The sequence below is a fragment of the Mytilus trossulus genome, chromosome 12 (genome assembly GCF_036588685.1).
Source record: "Mytilus trossulus isolate FHL-02 chromosome 12, PNRI_Mtr1.1.1.hap1, whole genome shotgun sequence".
In the NCBI taxonomy this organism is placed as follows: domain Eukaryota; kingdom Metazoa; phylum Mollusca; class Bivalvia; order Mytilida; family Mytilidae; genus Mytilus; species Mytilus trossulus.
In genome coordinates this window covers 20307703-20320885 of record NC_086384.1, presented here as the reverse complement: position 1 = coordinate 20320885, position 13183 = coordinate 20307703, and the positions used below count along the sequence as shown (strand labels likewise).

The window sequence follows — 13183 nt, the reverse complement described above, 5'->3', positions numbered from 1 at the left end:
TAACAAACTGTGAAGACTTTTTTTGACTCTGACAAAATGATTTTTTAAACCAGGAAGGTGGTCTCAACCATTAATATTTCAAAGAAATTATCAAAATTTATAAATTTATATGAATAAAGGTATTAAAACGCCCATCATGAACAGCTTGGTTTTATATTGAGTTTTTATAAAGGACAATTTTTCAGTAAATTGAAAAGTGGTAATATTTTCTGTTTGAAGTTAATATCATGGTTCTTGATATTTGAAGCCATAAATATATTTGATCATTATATTTTATGTACCTTGAAGCCTTTCGTATTGTATCATGTTGTATGGTTATGGAGATTTTTTTATGATAGAAATTTCGTCATTGTTAAATAAGTATAGTAAATTGATTGTACTGTAATCTGATATAAAATTATTGGACTGTTACCAGAGAACATATGTTCATGTAGATGCAGCTTCTAAATGATAATCTATAAACAAAATTTTATTTAATTCTGTATGACAATAATTTCATTGCAATATTTAATATTGAGAATTCTTAACAAGGGGGATGAAGTTGGAATTAATTGATTTTAGTAAAATAGTTTCAGATGATGTTAATATATAATGTCATCCCATAGATGGGTATTACATCTATGGTCATCAATACAAAGCCTATTATTGACCAAAGAATTATGCTCATGCATAATGATGAATCTCCTTGAACTTGCTCTGAGGTAATAAATTTTGCTCCAATATGCATCACTCTAGAAGATGGCTGCGAAAACCCATTGCAATTTGGCAATGTTGAAACAAAGAGTTTCTAAATTTCGCAGTTGTACCTCAACTGGCCATGAACAGAAGTGTATGAGACAAGGTGGATAACAGTTTCAGAATTTGGATATTTTCTCAAAAGTTTTCAGTAGAAAAAAAAAGACCAAATTTCTGAAATACAAAACACTACATTCATATGTCATATCACTAATATTTCCAACTTGTATGGTTTCAGAGGATTTGGGTCTCAATGAAATTAGTCTCTTTCTTTAGTAGAATAGATTTTTGTTTTGTAAAGCAAATAAAAGTTGTCTTATATCACATATTATTTGTTTCTCTTTTTTTAGGTGTGTCATCACCCTGATTGTACAGAGTCTAACGGTAATGCCCCCTTACTGTTATGTGGAGACTGTGATAAATCGATACATTCTAGATCAGAACTTGGTAACAGCAGCCATCTTGTTTTAGATGCACCAAAACGCAAAAATAATACAGGTTCGTTTTTTAAGTTGTTTTTTATGCCCCACCTACTATAGTAGAGGGGCATTATGTTTTCTGGTCTGTGCCTCCGTTTGTCTGTTCCTTCATTCGTCTGTCCAGTGTGTTCAGGTTAAAGTTTTTGGTAGGGGTAGGTATTGATGAAGTTGAAGTCCAATCAACCTAAAACTTAGTATATATGTTCCTTATGAATTTTAATGTCAAATTAGAGTTCTGACCCCAATTTCATGGTCCACTGAACATAGAAAATGATAGTGCGAGTGGAGCATCCGTGTACTGGAGACACATTCTTGTTTCCCTTTGAATTGAATTGCCATAATCGACATGACTGAGCGAAACAGGATTTGCTTATCTTTTTTAATAAATTAAATTTTTCTGAAATTAAGAAACATAATAAGAAAATATATATAACTGTTGTACGATTCCGAATGAAACCACTATCAACCTACGACCAAATAAGGAGATTTAAGCAACTTTTAATCACTGTATAGCCTCCATCAAGAGCAATACCCATACCATATAGCAACCTATACACAGTCTTCACATTACAAAAAATTTTAGAATATAAAAGAGAACCAACAACATGAATCAAAACAACAAAATGAAATCAAATTTTATATACAGCAACAAACCTTAACTACTGAATTACAGGACCTTGATTTTGGACAGGCACATACAGATGGGGTGGGGTTTCTTGTGTTTGCTTATACAAGACTCCAGCCTCATATAAAAAAGATGTGGTATGATTGCCAATGAGACAACTATCCACAAAAGACCAAAATGACACAGACATTAAAAACTATAGGTAACCGTACAGCCTTCAACAATGAGCAAAGCTCATACCGCATAGTCAGCTACAAAAGGCCCCAATAAGACAATTCAAACGAGAAAACTAACGGCCTTATTTATGTAAAAAAATGACAGAAAAACAAATATGTAACACATAAACAAACGACAACCACTGAATTACAGGCTCCTGACTTGGGACAAGCTCATACATAAATAATGTTGCGGGGTTAATCATGTTAGCAGGATCCCAACCCTCCCCCAAACCTGGGACAGTGGTATAACAGTACAACATAAGAACGAACTATAAAAGTCAGTTGAAAAAGGCTTAACTCATCAGATGGACAAAAGTCTAAGCAGTGGTTTGATTCCAACAAGATAAGAAAGATTGTGGACAGCTCACCTGCTACTGAACTGTATGGTACACCATTATAATAAACAAACCTGAACAATGTATAAAGCTATGAAAGAATATGTGTCTTAATGTTGATAATTGAAAAAAATGATATAATAGTAACATTGATTTTTTCGTCACTTGGACAAATTAATTTTAACTTATAAATTTATTTTAGCATTAACAAATGGAGCACTGCCTCGAGGAAAATCTACGCCAAACTTAAACACTGAAAACAGTGACAATGAGAACAGAGAAGCAGACACCTGTAACCAAGGTGATCAGACAGATGGCATGTATAACAAAAGAGCAGAAGCCTACAAGTAAGAAATATAGAAATCAACAAATCTGTCTTAAGTAAAGCCAGAACTTTCTTGGTATCATAAGCGACATTGAAAGGACGTAATTAGTAATGAACAGATTTTCTCAGTATATAGATATTGTTAGATATCAGCCACTCTACACAAAGTTAAAACTGTTAGCTTGTTTGCAGCACTCAAAAACCGAAAATTTTCACATTTTGGCTCACAGCTGATAATTTACGTTATCAATGTGTAGAAAACCTGATACATGTAATTTACATGTATTGCTTTTATTTAACTTAGATCTTGAAAATTTTAACTATGAAGTGCAAACATTCAATTTTGAAATGACTGCATTGAATTCTTCCATAAAAAGTTGTCATGAATTCAAAATGTAATTTATAATCATTTTTTTGCAGATTTCAAACTCCTGCACCTACGTCCAGTTTAGAGGCTAAATTAAAACGCAAAAAAGTTCTCAAGAATAAAAGACGTCATACTGATGTGAGTTTTATTATACACATATATATGTAACAGGGAACCTGGTGATACCAGTAGAATACCTATTAATTATTTAAATACTTGTGATCTCTCTCCATTGTGACATTATAGTGGTCCTATTTATTGGTGGCATTTTAGTGGTCCTTATTTATTGGTGATATTTATTTATTGGTGATATTTTAGTGGTCATATTTAATGGTGGCTGAATATTCTGACAGGAAATATAATATGCAGATATGTTCAGAAATTGATAAAAGAGTGAAAATTGATTCACTTATCAAAATGACAAATATATATATATGTCTATGAAAAAGGTCCTTTCAAATATATATGTTTTGTTTAATTTTAGTGCATTACTTACTGATCATCTTTGCTCTGAATATGCGCCAAATATTTTCCATTTGTTGTTGTGAAAGCAAAATTCAACCAATCCACTTCCAAATTCTGTTCATAAGATATGAATGCCTTATATTTCAAGATATACATAAATAAAAAACACATATAATATACAGTCAAACTAGCTATAAAGGTTCGTCTTTAAAACAAAAGCTTGCTTTGTCAAGTCAGTGTCTAAATATGGATTTTACACCTAAATTATAAAAACTCCTCTCTTATAATATCACTTCTCTCTTGACCACAATATGCATTTTGTACCTCAATTGAAAGGACTACTCTTGTATAATATCACTTTTCTCTTGACCTACGGGTGACCTTTATATAAAGGTTTGACTGTTCATCACAATATTCTCTTGTCTTTATTTAAAACAGCTTAAAAATATAACTTTTGAACTCTACATTTACTATGCACATTAATAAACTATTTTTTTATCCTCTTTCAAAAAGGTCATTTCGATGGCTCCTTTCAAATGCACTACAACTTGCATGAACCACATTTTTAACCCATTTCTTTTCCATTTTACCTTCTGCACCTATAGGGCGAACGACCAATCAAAAATGATCATGAAGCATTTTCTGATTACTCTGATGACGAGAGTGATCAGAGCCCCGATTTAGCTGACGACGTTAGCAGATATACAAAAGGAAATGGGAAGAAAGTCCTCCGACCTAAATCTGAGGATTTAGACGCCGGTTCTGTTAGTCAAAGAGCTTTACGTAGACAATCAAAGGTGCTTTGGGTGATCTGTGTTAAATAGACCATTTAGTTCACTGTAGATATATCTATGTTGTCTGCACCCAGTTTGTACATTGAGTTACTTCCCTTGATATGAAATCTTGAAAATTCTTTATTTACATGAGAATTTTTTAGGCACTTTTATATCATATAAAAACATAAATTTCAGTAAAATTGTGTGAACATTTTTTTATAAGATTAGAATTTAATTAGATGTTTGTTACCCTTTAAAAAGAAAATCTTCAAAATTTGTTATTTATTCTGATATAATCATTGATTTTAGTTATCTTAATTAGAATCATTCATAACATCATAAGTTCTCAGTTCATTCAACTTTTATTTATCTGATTGCTTTACACCAAGATTTCACATTTTCATAAGAATAAAAGGAGATGTGATCATAAGACATAGATAATATGTAAAAAAACAAACTAGCATGTTAATGTTACTGTTAGATTTTAAATGTGATTAAAGGAAGAATTCTTGGATTTATTGGTTTAAGATAAATATCAAGTGTTTGAAAGTTTAATATCCTGTCAAATGCAAGCCAAAGTAGTATGCACAAACTGGGGTTCAATTTGTAACTACGATTTATACACACCATATTCAATTTATGATAGACTATACTTTATTTTGAACCCTTCCCTCAGACACTTTCACAAGTACTAACATGGGATATTTTCTAACAGTAGAATAATGATGTTATTATTATCCAAATATTATCCACAGTACATTTGTATAACTTATTACTATAAATTCAGAAATAATAGTCATTTCAGGGAAGTCTTAGTTCAGATATATGTATCTTTTTTCTGCTCTTTTGTTGGGTTGTTGTCTCGTTGACACATGCCTAATTTCCATTCTCAATTGTATCTTAATTTCAAATGTAGGTCTTATATGCATCAATAAAAACCTCACAATAATTTCTGAAATAACAGTACATATTTACATGCAGTTTCCTAAAAAAAATAGCACATTTATATATATGGAGTTAAATGTTAGAGTTTACTTCATTCAGTAAAATCATAATAACATAGTTTTGTAGCTCAAAGGTAGTAATTGGAGTAAAAGAGAAGGAAATACAGTTCAGTTTAATTTTCTTTGTTAAATGACAAATAAACACCATATGAATAAAAGTAGTTTAAGTATAAATAACATATAGCAGCAAACCCCCAATAAATGTGCACCAGAGTAACATTTTACTGCACAGTATGATAGGGGAGACTACTGCTAAAAACAATCATGCCAATGATATGATATGTTGAAAGATAACTTCTTGCTAGGCCTTTAAAATTACAATCTTATGAAGACTTCTTTAGGATTGTATCGACCTGTTCAGAAAGTTATAAAAAAAAGTTGTAAATTGAATATGGTGTTTATATAACAAATGTGGCATGGAGCTTTGGAGTTTTGTTTTTGGTGAATACAGATTATCATTTTTTGCATCAGAGTTTTTGGCTGGTTATAAGGTGTTTTTGCTTCACTTGCTTTCTTTTCTTTGCATGAATCACTTTCTATCTTTCATTTACACATTTCATGTTGTTTTAAAAACTTCTTACTTTTAATGTGTTAGGTTCCACTTATTAGTTTTTAGATACATAGCATACAATGAAATATATTAGCTTATCTGGTATTTCAGCATACTATAAACCATTATTTCCATGGATACAGTTTTTTGTGTAGCACTTTCTATAATCAAATATATGCAGCAATGAAATCTTGTAATGTTATTGAAGTATTCTTATATCCAATCTATAAGATATTTACAAGAGAGTTAGATCCAAGTTTGAAATATTTGCAAGAATTAATGTTGGCCTCACTTTCAAACAAGTTATGGTCACATCACTAAATTGCATGGCAAAATTAGTGGTTAGTTCACCTGCTATAGCTTTGATAATGTTCATTTATGAAAAAAATCAAACGATAAATTTTCTTCAAAATTTGTTACATACAGACAATTAAATAGTTCTGAAACATTTTGTATTGAACAGGCTATCATTTAAACTTGGAATTATTTTCAATTATGGAATTTGCAAAATTTCTTGTGCTAGAAATTTTAAAAAATTCCATGTTTATTCTGTATCATAATGTTTTGAGTGACGCATAACGCTTTCCATACAATGTATTTTGTATAGATATTGTTGTGCCCGGCACAGTGCATTCTATTGAAAATGTGCTATTTTTTTGGTAATAGGTTTTGCGCCGCACAGAACATTACAATACCGAAAAAACATGTAATTTATTAAAAATTTCAATCTCAAGAAATTATACAAATTCCATAATTGAAAATAATTCCAAGTTTAAATAATAGCCTGTAATTGTTACATTTATATATGGTTATAAGACTTGCTTTGTGGAGGTTGAATGTCATTATTCTCTTTTTTGAGGTCAAAGTAAGTACAGTTTGTAGGCTTTGAATACTGAATTCATATTTCGGAAGTAAACTTATTTTGCATACATAATTAGAGTTAATATTAAAGTTCCTAATAAATGGAAAAAAATCATGATGATTTAAAACATTGATTGCATTTTAGGATTGCATCCAGATAAAAAGTTTAAATTATTGATATATATATATTATATAATTATATGTTTTGATATGTTGTAGACTGTTATAAGTGATGAATGTTTTACGCTGAGGTTTTTGGATCGTGATAATGATGTGGAAATAATGGCTGCCGTGAAAGGAATTAGTCTGAGGTTTGTAATCGTATTCTAGGTAAAATGTACAATTTAATCTTAAAAAACAAACAAGTATTTTATAATTGATCATTTAATTATTAGAGCAGCATCTCTAACATTATTGATATAAAAATAAGACGAGACAACTCTCTGTCAGAGACGACTGAAGAAGTTAGCTACCAACAAAAAAGAACAATCACTAATTTACAGCTTCTGACTTTTAATACATAAACATTAAGAATGTGACAGGGTTAAAATTGGTGGAAATACCCAACCTTCCACCTAACCATGGACAGTGGTATTTATGATTGATTGATTTAACTGCCATATTAATTGCATTTGGCAAAAGCGTCACAAAATATTACACATTGAATAAAAAAATATGTATGTTCGCCAAAGTTTTCTACATTAATTTATATAAGCATCTAATTCAATGACTGGAAAATGTAAATTTCTTTATAAACAACAGATCTGCCATACAGACGAGCTTAGAGAGAAGGGGTTTGAATGTAAACAACGTCAACATTTACGTGGAAGCCTCTAAAACTCCATTACCACTAGAATGTGAATCATTCCTCCTTGGTGGGAACACACTCAATATAAAAGGTAAGTGACAGAACTGTCTTAAAGTAGGGATATATTCTATAAATTACATTTTCCATAGGCCATAAAAACTTGAGTTATCTTCTCCTGAGTTGGTCTGGTGATGTAATTATTGCAGCTGCAATCAAAAGATCATGAACAAAAACAATTTGGAGTTAAGTATGGCTTTAATTATCACTGAACTAGTATATATTTGTTTAGGGGCCAGCTGAAGGACGCCTCCAGTGTGGGAATTTCTCGCTACATTGGAGACCTGTTAGTGACCTTCTGCTGTTGTCTTTTCTATGGTCGGGTTGTTGTCTCTTTGACACATGCCCCATTTCCATTCTCAAGGGCCCCCCTTTTGGGGAAAAAATTTGGTTGCTTATATAGGGAATTGTTGAAGCGTGACTGGGGCGGGTCCCCTCTTAGGTCAGTCAGTGGGCCCCCAATTATGAAAATTTCTGGATCCGCCACTGACTTGTGTGAGAAAACTAAATAATGTAAGATCATATGTCTACTGGTAATTGCTACTCCACTTATAAATAACTTTGTCAAGGTTTTAATATATATGAATATTTGTAAAATATATTTAGTCTGTCTACGGGTTTATTGATCAATAGAATATATATTTAAATATTAGAAACAATACATTTGATTTGAACATTTTAAACTGATTCAACACAGAACCTAATTTTGACTTGCTTTTAAAATAATTTGAAAACTTTTAGGACAACTTTATAGAGTCATGTCTTTTTCTCTTGATATATACACTTGTACGTATAAAGTTTAAAATAGCTTGCATAATTTGTCTCATTAATGCAAGCTGTCTATTACTGCATCCTAACTTTTGATTAAATTACGATTACATGTAATCGAAAATGTGTCCGATTACAGATTACTGTTGATAACTTGAAAAAATGTAATCAATTACAATCGATTACGATTACAGATTACGATTACCCCATCCCTGATCCTAAGGGAGTTCGATTCTCAGTTTCAAAGTAGTTAACTTTTCAAAACACTACTTCATATTGATAGGGGATTAAAAATGGAGTCCAAAGAGCAAAAAAAATATATAGACAGTTTGAAATGTTGGCGGGAAAATATTCTCTCTTGACTTTTCACAGCTTTATCATTGACAAGTTTAAGTTCTAAAAAACTATTAAAAAGTAATTTAAATTTTCATAAGACTTTTAGAAATGTCTTATCATTATACATGTAAAAGATTAAAAAAAAGAAAAATGGGGGTTACCAAGATTTTTTTTTCAAGGCATTCAAATGGATAAAACCAGAGTATTCCGAAAATCTGACAAAAAATCTTAATGATGATAATATAATAGAATGTCAAATTTGTCAAAGGTCATTTGATAATTGTCTTTATTGTTGAGGCTTTTTAATCATGTTTGAAGAGACAATACCTACAATGAGTCTGACATCCATAGCTTTTGTCTCCATCCCAGAATGATTATAGATTTATCCATTTGTAAATGAGACTATAGATTTCTAGAGAACTAATTGACCTGACTATACAATAGAATGTTTTGTAATCAGCTCTAATTAAAGTATTTTGTCGAGTGTTCAATTTGATATTGATCCAGAAGCTGCTTGTTGTAATTAGATGATGCTAGTTTGAAAGTCCACAAAATTACTATTTGTCTTCTAATTGAAAGATGTCCCATTTTCATCTTGATAGAAAATTAGGTCACAAGAAATTGTCCCTGATTGATGGATGTCCCATTTTCAACTCAGTAATAGCAAATGTAGGTCACTGGAAAGAACTTCTCTGAGACAAACTGTGCTACTCGGAGAGTTTATTATTTTTTGCTTAATTTTGCAGAACCATATTGTTGTGATTTTGTCCTGTATAAGTCCTACTAGTAAAAGTTTGTCTTCGTAGCAAAAGTCTTTAACTATCATGAAATGCAAGATATGTTTAGATGAACAATCTTTAATATGATAAGATAAAAACTAACATAGAAGTAACAATAGTTATTACTGTCAACATTTATAGATAAGCATACTTCATAGAATGCTCTCAGGCGCGGATCCAGAGGGGGGTTCCTGGGGTTGAAACCCCCCCTTTTTTTTGAACGATCAATGCATTTGAATGGAGACATGTAATTGAACCCCCTCCCCTTTCGTCCTGGGTTAGGTACTCCCCCTAAAATGGCTGGATCCGCCCCTGGCTCTTCCATGTTATATAGCAATCACCGATCAATTGACCATGTGATTTATGAAGGATAACTATCAACAGCCTTTGGTCCAATGTTGTCCCTTGAATTTTATTAAAATGTCCAAATTGACGGTTGCAGCATGACTTTTATTAGGTTCTTATTTAACTAACTACAAATAAATCAAGGGTTAAGTTCAGCACTTCCATTGCTATTTTAGAAAAACTATTTTAACGTTGATAAAAAAGATTGCTGCATCGATTTGATGAAAATAGATATGAACTTATTGACACTGGTTTTTCTTCAGTCTTGTTACGTAATAATCAATTTTACCTTTAGGGACATCAGTTAATATTGGAAGATATTCCGTAATGAAGGAAAATTTTACATATTTGGATTGTCATTGTTAGAAGGTTTCGGATGTAATTAATATACAAGGAGAGGGAATCATTGAACTTACCATTGCCTAAAACCAGTTTTTATTGAACATTTTAATGATTTTGTTACCTGAGTATATTAGAGATACATGCAGTACTTCAGCTTATTTTGCTGAAATGTTCTGTTCGCTGGAATCTTAATTTGTGACATTTTATTTTACAATGGACATGATGGACAAAAATCTTATTAGTTTTCAGCTTTTTTCAACAGTTCACTAGTTATTGAATATTCAAGGAAATTTTTTGAACAAATAACACTAAACTGTCAAAACTGAAAGATTTTTTTAATTGGATCTGTCACTGTGACATGGACAGGCCATGTTCCCATGATTTTAGTTCCTTAACCAACATTTGGAAGAGAGAGATATATATATAAAAAGTTAACTTATTATTGAATATTCGCGGATTTTTTTCAAATAATTATTAAAACTAAACTCAAAACTGTGAATAGAACTTTAATTGTGTATTATCCGTTGTGTTTCCATGTACCCGTAATTTTAGTTTAAATAGATTTATTTATAGTGGATTCGGGAAAAAGTTTTGCAACTTATATTAATCCCTATCCACTTTGCGGGTGCGAGTGCTGTCTTGTAGCGGCGCCTACTCTTTTTCGAAATCTACAATGGTGTCTTTAACGTGCAAAAGATATGGCTCTCTCTTAATACGGGTCAGCCATTTATCATCCCCTTCCGACAGACTATCATCGTTTCCTCAAGACCATACTCGCAAATGGTGGCAAATAAGAGCCGAAAATTGAGTTCCTGAAATTTTCATCCCAAACGGGAATCAAACCAGGAACCTTTGTGTTAGTAGTCTGATGCACTAACCACTACACCATGGCTCACTTAATTTTATTCCTTAACCAACATTAAGTAGAGAGAAATATAGCTTTTATTAAACACTAAATATCAAAGTGACGGATTAATTTGTGATTTTTTCGTTGAATAATAAATGAGTTAGGATGATAACTAGTTACAAAATGTTCACAAATGATTGATTCCATAAAGCAACAATTTAATCATCTTAGTTACGATGGCAAATTCATGATAGATGTAACCAGATTATTTCAATACTCAATGTACTTTTGGGAAATAGGAAGAAATTATTTTCTACTGATTGAATTTTTTGTACTGTTAGTGAAAACGAAAGCCGATTGAACTTTTTGACCTAGAATAATCATTAATGGAAGCAACTTTTGAAAAAACGTATTCGTAGTTGTTCTGTTCAGAAGTGGTCTTTTTTTCAATTGGTTTCTTCAATTAAGATGGATTTAACTACATAGGGATATTAATTGTGAAGATGGCTTCAAAATTAGTTTGAAATGAAGGAAAAGAAGTGTTCCAAAGCACCTTTGTCAGTAAAATGGATTATGTGACAATTTAATGGAATCATGAAAGTTTGAAAATTTGAAAGATAACGCCAAATGATTTGAACAAAATAATAGTTGATTTTTCACTTGGAATGTTTACTGTGAAGAAAGGCATTGCTGTTGCAATGTTAATGGATTTATTTTGTGGTTTGAAAATTTAAAAACTTTGACAGTCTTGCCTACTGGCATCTTTTTGCAAGTCTAATTTTCCAACATTTTATTAATTAATAAAAATCTTCTTTCAACTAAGTCGAGGACGAAATTTGGAAATGTTAACGTAATTTTTACAAGATTCATTTTAGCTGTTAAATTTTGCTGTAAGATATTATCGAATCGTAAAAATCTAAATTTAGACTGAATCGATTCCAGAGATTTGTATTTTAAATCTTAGAATCAAATTGAATCAGAATCATTGTATTTTAAATCTAAAAAACAAATAAATTGCCTAATAGAACCTTGTGGTTGTGTTAATAGCGTTAAATATTTTTTCTCAATACTTCAATAATATTAAGACAAAAACAACAAACCACAGTCAAAAATCAACATTTGATGGTGTTTAAGATTGATTCAAACCCAGAATTACTTAGATGAGTATGAACATGTGGTTTCTTATTGTGAGGATAATATTTGATAGCAATGAGTAAAAGCCTTAAAAACTTTGGAAGTTACAATTGTGCTTAAAATAATATAACGTTTATTGGAAAATATCTGTGTAAAGTTCAGGCTTAAAAGTTGTTTTTTTATGAATTGAAAATTCTAGCAAATCTTAATGTGACAATGTGGCAGTTACAAGTTTGTGCTTAAAATAATATAACGTTTATTGGAAAATATCAGTGTATTTAAATAAAAGTTCAGGCTTAAAAGTTGTTTTTTATGAATTGAAAATTATAGCAAATCTTAATGTGACAATAAAAATTACGATTCTTAAGAAATTTGACTGAACAATTGAACCAAGTAGGACATTGGTCAATGGAACTTCATCTTCTGGTTCAGAGTTCAAGAAAAAGTGGCGGTCCTCAGGATTTAACCGCCAAAATTTTGCGTAGGACTGACACAATTTTAGTATTTTTCAATAGAATTAATAGAGAGGACCATCAGATTTTCTTCAAGGACAACTGTGGAAAAAAAGATTTTGTGAACTCTGCTTGTAGTATCAGATTCACAATGAATTAAACGGAAAAGTTGTATTCCAATCAGAATCCAATGAAAGCTATGTTTAGTATCATAGAACTATATAAGAGGATTATTTAAAGTGTCAATAATTCTGTTGGAATCTGTTATGGTGGAAATCTTTAGATATGATTAATTATATTCTGAGAATGCTATTGCTTGAAACTTACTTATAATTAAAGAAATCCTGCATCCCTGCAGTTTTTTTAAAGACTCACGGGTAATAGGATCATTTTGTTAGGATGTGATCAGAATTTTGATGGATTACTATAATACTGACGTAATATTTCTTGGAAATAAAAACACACAAAGTAAATGCAAGGTATTGACATTATAGGTGATAATTTCTTTTATGAAAATTATAACTTTTCAATCTTGCATTTGGCTTATGACATAGATAGTTTTAAAGATCATGATT

The 13183-nt window shown here is 31.0% G+C and overlaps 1 protein-coding gene across 8 annotated transcripts in view; it reads left to right on the top strand.

Annotated features, from left to right (window-relative positions):
• Window positions 1-13183, top strand: part of LOC134693194 (pleckstrin homology domain-containing family G member 5-like) — a 143143-nt gene that overhangs the window by 63760 nt on the left and 66200 nt on the right. For 7 of the 8 annotated variants that reach the window (XM_063553911.1, XM_063553910.1, XM_063553914.1 and 4 more), the window contains 6 exons: window positions 1086-1233; window positions 2595-2739; window positions 3138-3222; window positions 4155-4346; window positions 6960-7051; window positions 7503-7639. In XM_063553911.1, coding sequence (XP_063409981.1) covers window positions 1086-1233; window positions 2595-2739; window positions 3138-3222; window positions 4155-4346; window positions 6960-7051; window positions 7503-7639 — 799 coding nt within the window. The remainder of the gene's footprint in view (window positions 1-1085; window positions 1234-2594; window positions 2740-3137; window positions 3223-4154; window positions 4347-6959; window positions 7052-7502; window positions 7640-13183) is intronic. The other variant, XM_063553912.1, reaches the window with a different exon arrangement.